At 40.0% G+C, this 16,566-nt stretch overlaps 1 protein-coding gene across 1 annotated transcript; it reads left to right on the top strand.

Moving 5' to 3' along the window:
• Nucleotides 1–242: 242 nt before the first annotated feature.
• On the top strand, nucleotides 243–10,494 carry SFT2D2 (SFT2 domain containing 2). Its single transcript, XM_018074717.3, has 8 exons — nucleotides 243–345; nucleotides 683–769; nucleotides 1,084–1,169; nucleotides 2,221–2,302; nucleotides 4,296–4,331; nucleotides 4,470–4,528; nucleotides 5,266–5,295; nucleotides 5,897–10,494. The coding sequence occupies exons 1-8, from the start codon at nucleotides 283–285 to the stop codon at nucleotides 5,934–5,936; spliced, it is 483 nt and encodes a 160-aa protein (XP_017930206.1). The 5' UTR covers nucleotides 243–282; the 3' UTR covers nucleotides 5,937–10,494.
• Nucleotides 10,495–16,566: the final 6,072 nt, after the last annotated feature.

Raw genomic sequence — 16,566 nt, forward strand, 5'->3', positions numbered from 1 at the left:
AAAGTGGAGACTCTTTCAGACCAGGGTAAGAGCCACAGCCGTGGGAGCGAAATGAAGTCTGTGTCATTGTTTCTATGAGCTTTGCTATTGCCGAGTAATGGACGCGAAAGGGATGGGAGGAGATGGGATACAGCCACATCCGGACTACATCCCCCGTCAGCCCGCGCGCCGCCCCGCGGCCTTCCCGTACCTGGGAGCGCAGGTGGGCGCGGTGCCTGCCGGAGTGGTAGTCCCTGGGGAGGGGAAGGGAAGGCAGCCGGCGGCCGGGCGGGGAGCGGAGCCATGGACAAGCTGAAGCGGGTGCTGAGCGGCCGCGACGCGGAGGAGCCGAGCGGCCTGGCCGAGGTACCGCCGGGGGGCTGCGGGGGCACCCAAACAACCCCTCCCCGGTTGGTTTGGAGAGCTGGCGGAACAGCCCCAGCGGAAAAGTTGCCGGTGCCGGCGATCCCGGCGTGGGCGGGAGGACGGGCGGTCCCCCCCCCGTCCCCTCAGCCCTGCGGGGACCCCCCGGGTCCCCAGCGCGGGTGGCGGTCCCGCCGCATCCCCCGCGCCTCCCGCGGGCCGCGGGAGAGGGAGCCGGAATAGGACACAGCTCGGCGTCCGAGAGGAAGTTTGCACACTTGACAGGAGGCGAGGTCTACTAGTAAATAAGTTTCGCTTTTATTTTTCTCCTCGTTTCCAGGTTATTGATTCAACTTCTTTAGGCTGGGGCACCCGAGTGAAAGGCTTCGTTGCGTGTTTTGCTATAGGATGCCTGTGCTCGGTCTTGGTAAGGACTTTTTGCCAGATCTCTCCAGTATTTGAGTTTCAGGAGCCCAGGTGATTGCAGCCTTGCTCTGTGCCGTTGCTTGATTTTTCTGAGTCTCTGAGGAGACGTCTGACTCGGTTCCAGTTAGATACACTAAGTCTTAACAAAAATGCTAATAAATGCGATTTACTTTTATATGTGTGATTCTGCCATTTAGGTTTAAGGTTGGGGTTTTTTTAAGTTTCTTTTGTGATGTGATATTTCTGGGATATATTTCTTTTTCAATTTCAAAGCTATTAATTTCCACCCCCCGTCTCTCTAATGTTCCTTTTTAGGGTAGTTGTCTGCTATGGATACCAAAGAAAGGGCTGATTCTCTTTGCAGTGTTTTATACTCTGGGGAATATTGCGTCTATTGGGAGGTAACAATCTTTATAATTTAGTTCCATAATAAAGATGAGAAACAAAAGCAGAATGATAGTGCATAAGTGTTAATAAGTGGTAGAAGCTGTTGCATTTGCCTGAGATTTGCTTTTGTAGGTAATTTTCTTGTTGAATTTTAAAGAACACAATTTTCCCAGTGGTGCCCTGAAAAGGTAAAGGAAATTTTAATTTTCTTTGTTGTTATTAGTAATACATTCAAGGTAGAAGTTACTCATCAGTAAAGGAGAATCAAACTTACACTTAGAGCATTGAGGTTTTTGGATTTTGTTGGTTCCTCCTTCTCAATTTAAAAATAATTCTCCATTTTGCATTTGGTAATGTTCTGTGTGTTTTGGTGAATATATTTGAGGCAGTCTTGTCTGTCAGGGCAGGCATATTTGTTAGGACTTCAAGGTTCCTGAAACATAGCTCCACAGATTTGTGACAGATACAACCTTCTGTGATTGAGGAAACTTAGCATGATGTTAGAAAGTGTAAATAGTGGAATTGGAAGTAATATACTGATGAGGCAGAATAACATAGTATATGAGACAGGAATATCACTTTAGATAAAACTTTCATGTTGTATAATTCATACAGTATCCATCACCAGGGCCCTAAATGAGGGCTGCAGTTCTAGTAAGGGATCACAGAATGGATCCAGGCCTGAAAACAGTCCTTTATATAGGGGAATTGAGCTGGATTACCTGGCAATCCATGCAGAACCTCTGTGGATGGCGTTCTTGAAAAGCAGATTTAAAAAGCATTTTTGAAAAGCGGGTTGAAAAAAGCATCTGTCAAGAATGATCTAACTGGAGCTGACCTTGACCTATGCTACTAACTTGACAGTTCTGCTCTGCTTATGTTGATTTTAACTGAACAAGTGTGAATAAAATTTGAAATACTCTGCAGAAAAAAAAGCAGGAACGGATTTTGTCTCGTATATTCCATAGTGTAATTATGTTCTGCATGACAACAGACAGTTTATTCTTACCTAGTTTCACTTTTGCCTTTCTTACCTCTGTGTTCATCCTGGTTTATTTTTCACAGCACTCTTTTTCTTATGGGACCAGTGAAACAATTAAAAAGGATGTTTGAGCCTACACGTTTGATTGCTACTATTGTTATGCTAGTAAGTATCAAAGGAGTCAGTTTTAACTCATGAAAGCTTGTGAAAAATTTTCACTGTAAAGTCTTTTCATATACATTGATCTACCTGAGTCTCAGGATGTGTTTGTGGGTGGTGTTTTCTTTTATTTTTTTTTTCTTTTCTTAAAGCATCAAACACCCTGCAAATCGGCTATAGTGGAAAGGTGAGTGTAGCACCAGAAAACCACTGAAAAGACTGAGATTAAGCCAGATTGTTGTGCTAAATGGGCATTAAGGGTCTGTGGCTGGTGTGTGTGTACCATGCATGTGCTTTTTTAGGGTGCTTGAAGTCACAACATCGTATTTACACATTTCCTAAAAAATGAAAGATGGGAAACTAGTCCTACGGACGTAGTTAGATATTTTGGTTTTCATTATTTTGTCTTTTTTATATTCTATCTGATTTGCTTTAAAGAACCATGTAGGTATTTCTACCTTGATAGAATCATCTATTGCTGACAAAGCAACAGAGGGAACTCTATGCTGTGGTCACCTTGCATTAAAAATGCAGGCATCATCCCAGCTGGCTGATAACTTCAGGTTTTGAAACTTGTATGACAGAATGAAATTGCAAATTCAGTGTTTAGCTGAAGTCAGCCCTTAGAATTATTTTTATTTTCAGAAGATGGAAATTGTACCAAACCTACTGCGTGTGTGTCTATGCCTGGAAGTTGCTGCTAAGTTCCATACCTAAAAGTGAATGTTTTTTTGTCTCTGCAACTTTCCCATTTTCTCTTGGTGAGTCTAAAGTCTGGAAGGTGGTATAACTTGCATGAGTCTGTCCTCCCGTTTTCAGTCTGAATGTCTTCAGAGTGTTTGCTTGGCATCAGCACTTCCTAATTTCTCTTTAAACATCCTGAAATGCTGCAGAGCTTGAGAAATTGTGCATGCTTGCAGATCCAAGCAAGAAGCTTACTGTGTGGTGTATGTGTTTTGTATGCATTCAGGATGCCTGAAGTCAGGAGAATGCCTGGAATGTTGTTCACTGGAATAAAGCCAGTTGTTAGATGTATGATGCAGTATTTAGACCAATATAAAAATCACCACCTTAAAACTAATGGAAAAATTACATTTAAAGTCAGTTATCATGGTTGAGGTGAAGTGTATGATTTCTTTAAAAATGCATGTGTTACTGTCTTGAATATGCAGTACTATATCTTTGCTTTTCCCACTCAAGCAGAAAAATGCACATTATAATCTCTAGTACCACAGTGGTACACGTGTATCTAAGCCTGTTACATATTGATGAAGGAAGATGAATTACCAGCATCTGCCATAGCTAAATGAGCTGTTGTGTCTTAAATTGAAAACCAAAACTTTAACTAATAGGAGGCTTCCGTTTAAACTGAGGGTTAAAGCAGAAAATAATCCAAAGTGGCCTAATGCCCTCCCCAAGATTTTAACTGTAGTAAAGAAAGACACAGTGCAACTCTGAAAAAAGAAAAAACACTGGTTTGAATGAATGTACTGGACTTCATATATATAAACAGGTGAGCTACTAAGCAATAGCCCAAAGTTCTTGAAAGTGTATCATAGTTTTAGTTGGTAAACATTAAGTAATGACTCAACTTTAACCCCATGGTAACCATGTAATCATCAGGAAATGTGGCATGTGCAGAGGCAGAAAGACTCTTCAGGTACAACTCTAGTCTTACTCATGCAAAATGATGAAGTGTGGTGTGTGCCTACGACTCCAAGAAGTGTGTGGGATGAAGTAGGGACCCACTGATGTTCCTTTGCAGCCACAAAATTATTTTCTGGAGATACCAGGTGATATTTTGTAATTGCTTTAATTCGCTTCAGAAAAGTAGTAGCAAGATCATTTTAAATGCAAGGAACTCTTATGCAGGATTGGATAAAACTATGAAACTATGTAATCCCTTCCTGTCTTGTGAAGGAACCTGTTACAGTGTTACAGTATCTATAAAAACTGGAGTTGTTTCTATGTTTAACAGAAATTGTTTGTTTTCTTCTAGTTGTGCCTCGTACTAACACTGTGTTCTGCTTTCTGGGTGAGTACCTGAGTCCTATATGTATATATATATATATATATGGAGTTAATATAACTGGAGTATATTTTGAAAATAAGATTCTTACACTGTTGTCTCTGCTATGTTTCTCCCCTCCTCCCTCCTTCTCTCTTCCTTCAGTGGCGCAAGGCAGGACTCGCGCTTCTTTTCTGCATCTTACAGTTCTTTGCCATGGCATGGTAAGTGATTTCCTCCCCACGTGCTCCACTTTATATGCACCTAACATTAGTAGCTGAGTGGATTTTGACCTTGCATGAGTTAGAGGGAAGGAAAATTTTTACCTTGTCATTCCCCTAGATTCTAGACAATGCATCAGTGAGGAGCTGACCTGTTCCCACTTTTTGATCTCTCACACCACTTCAGAGGCTTTGCAGATGGAGTTTGGGGCTCCATTTCTGAAGAAGTTCCTTTGAACATGTTTAATTTCTGTGAGCTTGAAGTAAAACTGTTTTTTTCTTTCCCTTTTAAATCAATTTGTTGCTTACTACCTGGTATTCCTCCTTTACACTCTCCTGAATTTGTCTGGAGACCCAGCTATGCCAATCAAATTGTCAGTGTTCTTCATGTTAACATATGCTCTGTGCAAGGTCACTGAAGTAGTGCACAAACTGATATGAACACATAGCCAGCCTTCAAGACTAATCTTGCCTGCCTGTAGGTCTTGGAGCATGAAGAATATTGAATGCAGGAGAGCTGTGTTTAAAATGCTTCCACAACATGCCCTGCTATTTTGCCATAGTGTTTCACAGCCTGGCTGGGCTGAGATGACTTGCAAGGATACTTATTCCTGTTGCTCACAAACTCAAAGCTTCGTTTTAATTGTGTATCTTTTAATTCAGAGTATCAGAAGGGTTGTTCTTGTTTGTGACTAATAAAATCTGACATGAAGAGTAACTTTCAAAATATTTCTTCTTAGGTACAGCATTTCCTTCATACCATATGCAAGGTAAGCTTCCCTACTCTCTTAATTTTCATTGTTTAATTAATCATACAGAAAATTACTTTATAGGAGCATTGTAATACGTGGCTTTAGAAGATTTTCCCTGGTGTAGGAAATCCATGTAGTTAAATCTGAAAAGAAAACTAAGCAACTTCTCTAGTGGGAGAACACAAGTAAAAAAATATGTGAATCTGCTGACCACATGCTGTGACCATAAGGCTTGCCTTTGGAATGCCTAAATGTTGGTTCAAATGCTACTAAACAAGAGTATTCTTCTGTGTACCTTTTTTTCCCATTCTCCCCCATGAGCACTGTTGTGTTTGAGCATACAGTTCTCTCTCCTGCCCCATCAGCCCCACTGAGGCCTTCAGTGCCTCCGTACAGCCTTGCAGGTGTCCTTTCCTCTGTGAGTGGGCAGGTGGGCAGTGAGCAGACCCACTTGTCTCTAAGGCATTTGTGTAGTCATGCAAATTATGTTGTGCAATTAACCCATGGCCAGCTGATCTTTACAGCCCTCAGTGTCAGTGTGATAGGCAGCATGGATTGAGTCTCATCAAGTGGCATAACTGAGGTGACTGTTGTTTTTTTTTCTTTCTCCTGCCTGTAGGGATGCTGTGAAGAAATGTGTTTCGGTCTGTCTGTCCTAACAGGAATACCAGATGCTTCACAAAGTTCTAGGAAGTTCTAGGTAGAACTATGTTAAGATCACCGTGTTGTGTAGTTTCCTACTTCTTAAGCACATGCCTTGCAGCTCATTGTTAGAAGCTCCTTGTGCTACATCCAGTGTATGCAATTGCTTGGGTTTGTAAGCAATGGTGTCTTGATCACAGGGTGCTTGTGATCAATTGAAATTCAGTCTGGCAGAAGAACTGGGCAGAAATCCAAAATTTGCTATGATAATTCTTAAGTAAATTCATGTATTTGGTTTTGCAAATATTTCAAAGTAATACATGAAGTCTGTAAAATGAAGACCTTGGCTCTGTTGGGACTATGGCAGTCTAGATGATTTATTTTTCAAGAAAAAGAAATCAGTTGCAAATTGATTTCTTACTGACAACTTGGGTTTTTTTTAAATAGCCTTATGTTACTTAATCTTTGTGCTGTTTGCCTTGGATAATGGAATATTGGTATTCTTTCTTTTCGTGTCTCCCTGGCAAAATGTTAGGTTTATGAGACTTCTAAAAGATTTAATTATAAAGTCAGAGACTGTTTGGGACTAACCATGAAATGTTTGCATCTTTAATGAAGTATTTAATTTTCAGTCTGTATTGATGGTATTTCCTTAAAATATGTGAAAGGGATATTTTCATCTGTAAAAACTTGTTCCTGTAGGAAATGCCCTTGTAAAATAAGGTTAATTGATTTTTTCAGCTGCCAGGAACCTGAGTTCTTTGTCTTGCTTACAGCTAAATGTAAGCAGTATGTACAGTACAGTATGTACAGTATGTACAAAGTAGGAAGCTGAAATTATTCACACAAAGCTGAAGGTGCTTCTCTTCTCCCTCAGCTGTAGCATGGAAGCAGTGCAAAGCTGAGGGCATGGTAGGCAAGCAAAGAGAGATTTTATTTATGTCCTTCCTCAAAGGACAAACTGTGATAAGGTGGATGTGGGCTGTTGGTTAAGCAACTTGGGCAAGGGAGAATGCATTTTCTTCTGAAATGTAAATAGATTAAAACTCCAACATTTCTTTCTTTTGTAAGTGGGATCAGTTTCTTCTAAAACTCTGGCACACACTAGTGAACTTCCTCTGCTTTGAGGAGAAAGTATGATTTTCTACTGCCTGTCTTAGCAAAGAAAGTGTGTAACAATCTAGCTGCTAGCTCCTAACAAATGCTGAGCAGTCAGTATCCAAATTCCAAGGCCACTCTCTTTATCTTCTGAGCTACATATAATCATTTACTCCCAAACCATTGCAGTGGTCAGTTGTTTAATATCTGAGCACAAATTCCTGCTTCTCCTCTGTGAGGTACTGTTTAACTGCTTTCACCTTTCCTCTGACCAAACTGTCTTCCTGGAGTCAGTGTGTAAGATTATGATTATCCAGTGGACTCTGGTAGGAACTGAAGCCTCTCTTGCTCCATCTGCCCAGAGTTTAGTCATTTGAAAGCATCATGTTTGCATGGCAAGTATGTCCCTGACTTGTACCACAAAGATTTTAGGTAGGAAAAACCTAGATCTACTTGGCAATGAATAATAACCCCACAGTGAAGGCAGATATTCTGTGGCTTTCAGAAAGTTACTAAAATCTGAGTTAATCCAAAATCTTAAATTTCATTGTCCTTCTGATAATCTATAAAGCACAGTATCATCCAGCTGTTAGGATTCTCTAAAAAAAATAAAGTATTCCCTTTTGCAGATAGTATGAAAGGGAAATTTTAGCAACCTTTCTGTGAATTCCAGCTGGCCAGAATTACTGTTACAAAGACATTTGAATGGAAAATGCCACCTTGAAAACATGGCACTGATGTTGGGATAAATTAGTTATACAGATTCAAGTGCTATATCCTAGTGCTTTTTTTCTCCCCCAGGACTTGGAAGTTAGTGTTGAAATAACTAGATTGACTATTTCTCTTCTTGAAAAGTAGAACTGGTTAATTGCACAAGGGAGACTGGGAATTAAAGAAAACTGATACTTCTTTTCCCTGACTAATCTCAGACAAGTATCTAAACTGATGTGTTTGGTCACAGAGTAAGTTCAAAACCTATTTACATCTGTCAAAGGACATGTGTTAGTCTTTTCTTAGAACTTTGATAATGTTTACAGAATTCCTTTGTATAGGGGAAATTGAAATGCAACCCTAATGCCTTTTACATTCCAATATTTCTTTAATTTTTGGGTGTTCCTGAAAAAAGCTACTAGTACATTGTTTCTGCTTCCCCTTTCCAGGAAAGTTATGTTAATTGGGATCATCAGTCCAGGTTAATCAGCAGCCAAGATAATGGAACTTGACTTCTGGGGTTCTTTTTTTTTTTTTATTTCTTCACATTAGAAGGAGTAAAAGCCTTTCTCTTATTCCTCGGCTAGCTTGGGTAGGATTGTGGTAGCCTGACTCTCTAGCAATTCCTCTAGAAGAACAGTAGAATTGGGTATACTGAATGTTATTTTTTCAACTTGCATATTGGCTAAGTGGAACCTTTGAGTTGGCTGTTGTGAATACAGCTATTTAGAAGTAGGAAATTTATGGAACTACCAATAGAGAGCAGGTAAACTTAAATTAATTTTTTCTTTCTTTCTCTCCCCCATCCTATCATTTTTAAAACTGTAGTTCCAGTTCCACAGCCTTTATTGAATAAGAGAGAAGAACAAATCTTTATTTGACTGCATAGCACATGAGACTAAGCAATTGTGCCCTTAAAGGAAGTGAGGCCAAGGAAAGATGGCAAAGACACAAGGATCACCATAGTGCCACTAGGGTTTTTGCTGCCCTTTGGTGTTGTGCTCTGTTCCTGTGAAGGTCAGATGGTAGCACAGATTTGCTGTATTCTTGCCAATATGTGAAACATACTCAGGGTTTGTTGCTTCATCTACAAGCAGTTTTGATTTAAAATAGCTCTATCAGAACAAAACTCTTTAGATTCTTATTCCCTTGTAAGTGGTTGTGTTCAGGCTGTTGCCAAGTTTAACGGCAAAAGAAATTTCCACTTTATTAAAGTACTTTATTTTACATGATTTTTACATAACCAGGGAGTAAACTAGTATATGAATGTTCCCTCTTGACTAGTTTTCAATCTGACTTAGATAATACCATTAAACCTTTTTTTTTTTTTTTTTGGTCATTAAAACTACTTTGTGTTAAGTGTTAAGTTTTAATATCATCAGCTTTGGTTATCCTCTTGGCAGGAAGCGTGGTGGGCATTTCTGAAGCTTTCTGTCTTAATGTCATTCAGTGCAGGAATGTTTGTTGTCAGCAGTCTATTGCAATTAGAGATGTTTGTGGTTTAAATCACAAAACTCCTTCCTTCCCAAAGTCCTTACTCAGTTGCCTACAGCACTTAACTCAAGGCTGACTTCTCTAAAGAAACTTGTATGACATTGGGTGCCTATCCCAGTAGGATTTGATATTCTACCAGAAAGTGCTTTTTGCCTAGCCTCACTGTTGATCAACTTGTCCACATTTTTATTTGCAGTACAGATATCATAACCTGAACCAAGCAGCCTTAGCATACAGTTCTAGCAAGAAATATGTTTATCTGGGATCAGCTGACTTTCCAGCTGTAGTAGAAGTGGAAATGGGAAGGGTGATAGTCATCTGAGACTCTATACGTCGAAATGTGGGATTTTTTTTCACTACTTCGAAGTTTTGCTCTGTTTTGTGTGATGAAGTCCACTGTGAATGCTGGTACTATCTGAGATGATTCTACACTGATGATGTGAACAATTTCATCTCATTTAGTATTTACAGTAATGAGATTGTTCATGAGCTGTTACAAAAAAACAAGAAATATTTTCTCCACCAAGTTGAAAGTCTTTTCAGAAATCACATTTTTAAAAAGAGAGTGTTTTAGGCTCTGTAGGTGAATATGCAAACTGGGGGGAGACTGGAGACTACTACAGGATGGCTTCCAGCTAGGAACGGGATGATGGGCTTGAATCTGTCATAACTTGTGGGTGGATGCAGCTGGTGTGCAATGCCTTTGGAGGCTCATGGCACTGTCCCTTATGAGTGGTCAGAAACACGTGTTCTGAGAACTACCTGTGGAGCAGTGTGGGTGCCTGAAGCTCGTCCTCTCTTGCTGTGTGCTCAGAGATTGAAAGAACCTCCGAATTTCTGAGAACGGCTCTTACTTAATTTTGGTACTTAATCATGTTCATGAAAGTAAGATCACTGTGCTGTTGTAGACTCTCAAAACCGAGGAGGATGTTTAAACACGTTTGTCTTAATACTGATGTTTACAACCACAGCAAATGCTGACCAGAAATGGTGTATTTTCTTAAAACCATGTGCCTCACTCTAATGTGACCACTAAATTTTTCTAACAGCTGTGGAATTGTTTTGTAAAATAAAAATCAAATTCAGAAATTCTCCACAATATTTTATACTGTTACTGATTCTGTTTCCTGCTGTGCTTTTTCTATGTATTTACACTGTTTTATTTCTACTTTGATAAATACTTTTTTCCCTAATGTACAACTTTCTCTGTAATGAAGTGAAATCTTTGCAAGTGCTGTTTTTTCCCTTCAATAAAGTTTTCATTGCATTAAATGAATTGTCCTTATGGTTAATATGGCATTTTTAATGATGCTGATTCTCCAGGTGATGCTGAAATTTCTCTGGGTTGTTTGTTTTCTTCTGTTTGTTTGGTTGGTTTTTTTTTAAAGTTATTGTCTTGTCCTCACTTCCTTTGTTGTGCACACAACATGTACTTCTGAGGGGAGTTTCTGTGTCACCACTGCTGTGCAGGAACTTCACCCAGCAGTTGCATGCACCCTGAGAACTGGTTGGCACAACGGGGGTTGTTAAGGTGGGGATGATATTTTTACTACTTCTTATTTATTTACTTCAAGAGTCAACCTAGATGTGCCAACAAACTATCATTAGTCCATGCTACAGAGCAAAGAATGCCTGATGCCATTCTGTCAGCAAAGACAACAAGAAGCAAGATGCCTCTGAAATAAATATGCTCTGAGTGCTGATTGTACACTGGAAGTAAAATGCCAGTGATTTCTGAATGTGTGTTAAAAATAGTTAGAGGCAATTTTTTTTTCTTTCAGAAAGCCAGTCCTTTTAAGTTTGTGCTTAATATGTGCCCAAACACTTGCTGTGATTTGGATATTTCAAACCAGTATTATTACCATAACCCAGTATTCCTTGACAGAGTATCAAGGCTGTTCAGGGTGTATTAACCATTCTCCTGGTTGACAGGCAGTTGTGGGGCTTTTTTTTTTGTTTGCAAGGGTGGTGGTGAGATTTGTGTGCTGTGGAAGACTGTGTTTTTTTCAGTTACCTTTTTTGGTTTTGTTTTTTTTTGACTGTTCTCCTAAACAATCTCCATCTCAAAATTGACTCAACTGAAATTTCTGTCCTACGGGAGACACTAAAGTTGTGTTTGTAGAAGAAGCAGCAGCCTGTCTTCCTGTAATATAGAAACCTAGGGGGTTGCATTTTATGTCGTTGAAAAGGATAGAGCTTCCAAGGAATGTCAGGAAAGCTTGATACATTTGTGTCATTTCAATCCAACTGTGATTCCTAAAAGGACAATAAATCCTTCCCATATCTAACAGCTTAGAGGTATTTTGCTTGCCTAGTTCAACCTCCTGCATAACAACAAAGCTGTTGAACTTTGCCACATCATCCTCATGCTAAGGTCTTAATACTTGAATGCTTTTAAAAAAAAGAGTGAAGTCTTCATTTGTAATCCCTAAACAGTGATCAGCTGCCCTCTATGGAAAGTGCATTCTGTTGATGAATGACTTTGCTCCTTAGAAATACTCTTTGCTACTTAGAAATACTTTATGCTGTTGTGCTACAGCATCTAGTCCTTGAATCCTATGATCTTGCATTCGAAGTCACCAGCATTCAAATTCAGTGACAAGACCCTTGGAAGGTTGCTGTACTCCTAATGTCTGCCCCTTTCCCTTCTCCTTCCACAAGGTCTGATTTGCAAGAGAAGGTATTTTGTGGATGCAAAGTGTTCAAAGGTGGGGGTTTATAGTTATTTCCACCCCTTACTTGTACTTTTCTTACTAACCTATCTTGGTTGCAGTATTTGTGGGCGTACAGGTTTGTAACTACCCAGCCATGAAGTGCTGGAGATGCATAAAGGGGAAAAAAATCCTCTTTTTTTCTCACTTTTCAGAAGAAAGCTTCTGATGAATTAGAGATGGAATAGTATATCTAAACTGCCAATCTTTGGGATTGATATTTTATCAAGTTACCCTGGTTGAAACCCTTTTAAGTTTCTCTTGCATTCCCTCGTGGCATCTCTAAGAGAGGTTATTCTTGAGAATATGTGCTTTAAAATCTTTGTAGGAAAAAGTGTGAAATAACACTGGCATAGTAAAAATGGTACCTTGAAAGTATTGTCTGGCCAACATGATTTCATTGCAGCTCTGAAGGGCTATCAGTCCAAAAACTGGAGAAGGACTGATGAGAGCTGGAGAGGTCCTTTTATGCAAGGGCATGTAGTGACAGGACAAGGGGGAATGGCTTCAAACTGAGAGTAGATTTAGATTAGATATTAGGAAGAAATTCTTTACTGTGAGGATGGTGAGACACTGGAAGATGTTGCCCAGAGAAGGTGTGGATGCCCCATCCCTTGTAGTGTTCAAGGCCAGGTTGGGTGGGGCTTGGAGCAACCTGGTCTGGGGAATGGTGTCCCTGCCCATGGCAGGGGTTTGGAACTAAAGGATCTTTAGGGCCCCTTCCAACCCAAACCATTCCATGATGCAATATGTGGTGTGAAAACAAATGTTTTATCATGGGCATGTACTTCTGTGGTTTCTGGTTGTGTGCAACAATCTGTGTCAAGTTCGCCACTTCTGAGAGAACCAAATGCTTCAAGAGAGTTATACCTGGGACTTGTTAACTCTCATAGTTAACAAAAAGCTTTAAACTTACACATCCAAGTCATAAGTGCATGTTTGATTTGCCCAATAAACTTTGAGCTTATTACTTTTGTTGTGATGTTGTAAATAGAATTAAAAAGTTCATTCAGAATCTTTTAATTTTTTTTATTATTTTCTGAAAAGAAAGATTGATGTGTAAAGCCTCCCCTGCTCTCTGGGCTGCAAATTAATCTCAGTTATAATCTCAGATATGCAATGAGGTACTATTTGGACGAGCTGCCTGCCTCACTGCTAAGAACATACCCGGTGGAAGTTATTGAAACTGTCCCCTCACCGCCAACATTAATGAAAAAGCTAATCTTCTTTAAGTCTCCTCTAGCCTAGCAATCTCTTAAGGGGCTGGATCCATGATTAAAAAACAGAAAGAAAGCAGCTGTCTTTTTATCCTTCCTTAATTATTCTGTGGTAGTTGATAGGTGTCGGTTTCCTGGGAGTGTCATGGTGATGGAGGTTACGTTTCCCTGTGTTGGGACTGAATGTTCACAGGGGGGGTAGTTGAATGCTGCAGTGGGAGCTTTGGAGATGGAAAGAGTGAGTCTTGTTTTCTGCAATTTCATCTGATGATGAAGGGCTGCCTTTTATTTGGAAACATGCACCTAAAGGCCAAAAACAGCTATCCAATGTCAAGGCAAGAAAGGATCTTTAATTACCTTTTTTCTTGGTTTTTTTTTTTTCTTTCTTTCTGTGTACCTCACCAGCTGGTGACCAGGGGCATTTTAGAACAAGCTTAATTAGAAAGTCAAAAATAACCCCTTGCTTTTTTCCTGCTGTAACTTGGTGAGTAAACTCCAGTAAGTGTTGCAGGCTTGTTCTTTCACTGCTCTGCCCAGTCTTCATGGCTTCATTTTAAAAACAGGAGTCACTAAATACTTATTAGTAAATCAAAGATGATTATGAGCGTTGTGCCTGCATTTTTAACTAGTTCTGACTGACTATGAGCCACAAAGTGTCTGATCCCTGCTTGGAAGTGTCCAGCTCTCTCAGCTTGGTTTCAAGGAAAGCTTACAACACTGCAGATTTTTTAGGAAAATTTTCTGTTCCCTCTGGTGCACCTACAGATTTGCTTGTCTAATTAAACAAGAGATAAGGCTTCTGTCCTTTGGCCCTGCTCTGTGCCACTTGCACTGGCATTGAGTGACAGTCACCAGAAACACCTACTGTGCTCCTCTGCAAGTGCAGCTACCTTTTCACAAATGTTAGAATCAGGAAGCTCTAACTTCCAGCCCAAGGAATAACCCACTTGACATCTGAGAATGGATTATTCTTAGTGCCCCAGCAATACCTAAACCAGGGATATTAATTGTTTGTGCTTCAGTTTCAGCACCTGTAGACTTGGAAAAATTAATCTTGCAAGAAAGCAGGAGAAAGAATGGGTTTGGAAAGCATTCGAAGTTGTTATTTAGGTGAACAGAGGGACATAAGATTAGATTTACTTGTCCTAAAACAGGTAAATATTCAAAGTAGATTTCCACCCATAATATTTTTGTAAAATGAAAAGCCAACAGCAAACAAATAACTTTGAGTATGAATCTATCTGGTTTCCCTTCTGCAGCCATCTTCCATGGCAGCTGTGTGACACAGAGACAATGTACAATTTCTAGGAAGCCTGATTTGTGGAATGGGGTTCGTATTGGTCTGGATGTGTATTTTAAAGTAAAGTCTCAGGCCGAGGTACCTTCAGCTGATCATTTGCTTGCATGCATGCAAACTTGTTATTTCTTTGGCTATTTTTTTAGGTTGGAAAGATATGTCAGTGGTGAGCTGTACCTTCTGGGTATGTTGCTACATACATCACAAATTGCTCTTAGGCTGAACTCTTACAGCTGAAACACTTTTCCCTATGCTGAAAATAGTAATTGGGCTGTTCCCACTAACCAACCACAGGTAACTACTCTCATTTTGGAAAATGTTGTGGTTTCAGGCATCCTGAGCTGTGGTAACATAGTTACTAAAATTGAAACTATATGGAAGTCAGGTATTTTAAGTTATTAGATTTGGGGGAGGGGGGGGTTCCATGGACACTAGACTTTCAAGTATTAGTCACCTTGTGTGAGTGATAATCGTAAGCACCCAGCTGTTACCTACTTCTGGGATCTGAAAGTGCATTTTATTATTGAGCAGGATACAAGCTTTAGTATGATACACCTAAGCAAGCACATTCGTGCTTCTCCCTTAGGAATGCTAGATGTAAAAAATCCAGTCTTACTGATGAAAAACTTGCTTCCCAACCCATTACTGGAATGGGTCCATTATCCATTCCTTCCATATACCCTTACTTCTCTACAGCTCAGTCCAAGGAGTGCTTTGGGCAAGCACTGCACTCCGAGCAGGACATCCTTTTCTCTTGCTTTGTGGCCGTCTCCATTTCCAATCCATCTTTGCTGGGCTTATTCTTTACCTCTAGTGATGCACCACTGCCTGCTGGTGAGAAGGTGTTTCACTTCCTCATTTGGAAACCCTTCCACCAACATCAGCTGTTGTTGCTTTTGTGCATGCTTTCGGTTTCCTCTAAGCTCTAAGCACCTTGTGGAGGGTAGACTGGATGTGATTTTTTGGAGGCTCTAATCCAGTATCACTCCACTTGAAGCCCTGTGGGACAGATGGGCAGTCAGTACTTTTAAAAACCAGGCTGCTTCCCTTTTTATTTGTTTATGGAAACAACTGTGTGTAATTATGGTTCCATGATTCCATGATTCTACTGAAATATTGCTACTTTTATGAGCTATTGTCTCTTTACTTGCCTCAACTTTGAATCTCCTGATTTCTAAGCAACTGAGTCTAAAAAAGCTGTATAGAAATAGGGCTTCAACCAAAAAAAAAAATCTCAAAATAGCATGTCTCTATTTTAGAAGTGACTGAAAAGCTGAAGATGTTGATTTGAAATTCATGGTACTTCAACAGCTTCAGTTTCTGTGTTTAATTGCATTTATAATATAATAAAAATAAAAACTGTCTCACCTCATCTCCTATGCATTTGCTATGCCATTTGATCCCATACAGGGAAAAATTACAGTAGTAGCTTCTCTCTCCTCTTGAGTATTTGGAAAGGGAAACCCAAACATAAACATATTCCATGTTACACAAGCATACTACCAGAGATGCAATTATTTTTCCGAATGCAAAGGGTCACACTTCCAGGTACCTAAATATCCTATAGACATTAAACATTATTTAGTTGTTCAGCAGTGAAAGTGGGCTGTTTATTAACTAGAACTTGCTATTTGACATCTGCTAGTGTAATTCTGAATGTGAGCTTGCTGATAGATTAAAATAATCTAGGTATTTTTGTTAGGAGTTGACAATTAAAAAAGGAAGAGAGGGAAGGGATTTTAGAGAGTGAAGTTTGGAGGCAGCATAGAATGGCTTGGGTTGGAAGGGACCTTAAAGATCATGTCGTTCCAAACCCTCTGCCATAGGCAGGGACACTTTCCATTAGACCAGGTTGCTCCAAGCCCTATCTAACCTGGCCTTGAACACTTCCAGGGATGGGGCAGCCTACTCTCAGTTTAAAGCCATTCCCCCTTGTCCTATCACTACACTGTCCTGTAAATAGTCTTTCCAGCTCTCATCAGCCCCCTCTAAGACCCTATGAGGTCTCCCCATAGCCTTCCCTTCTCCAGGCTGAACAACTCTAGTTCTCTCCTCCTGTCATCACAGGAGAGGTGCACCATCCCTCTAATCATCTTGGTGGCCCTCCTCTGGACTCGTT

This window comes from Manacus vitellinus, unplaced genomic scaffold (assembly GCF_001715985.3).
Source record: "Manacus vitellinus isolate BGI_N305 unplaced genomic scaffold, ASM171598v3 scaffold_28_pilon, whole genome shotgun sequence".
NCBI lineage: Eukaryota > Metazoa > Chordata > Aves > Passeriformes > Pipridae > Manacus > Manacus vitellinus.

Excerpts from the sequence above, each read along its gene's own strand:
- SFT2D2 (XM_018074717.3), top strand. The coding sequence starts at position 283 with ATGGACAAGCTGAAGCGGGTGCTGAGCGGCCGCGACGCGGAGGAGCCG. Across the intron at positions 346-682 it reads AGCCGAGCGGCCTGGCCGAG|GTTATTGATTCAACTTCTTT; the intron begins GTACCGCCGGGG and ends CCTCGTTTCCAG. Across the intron at positions 5,296-5,896 it reads TCCTTCATACCATATGCAAG|GGATGCTGTGAAGAAATGTG; the intron begins GTAAGCTTCCCT and ends TCCTGCCTGTAG.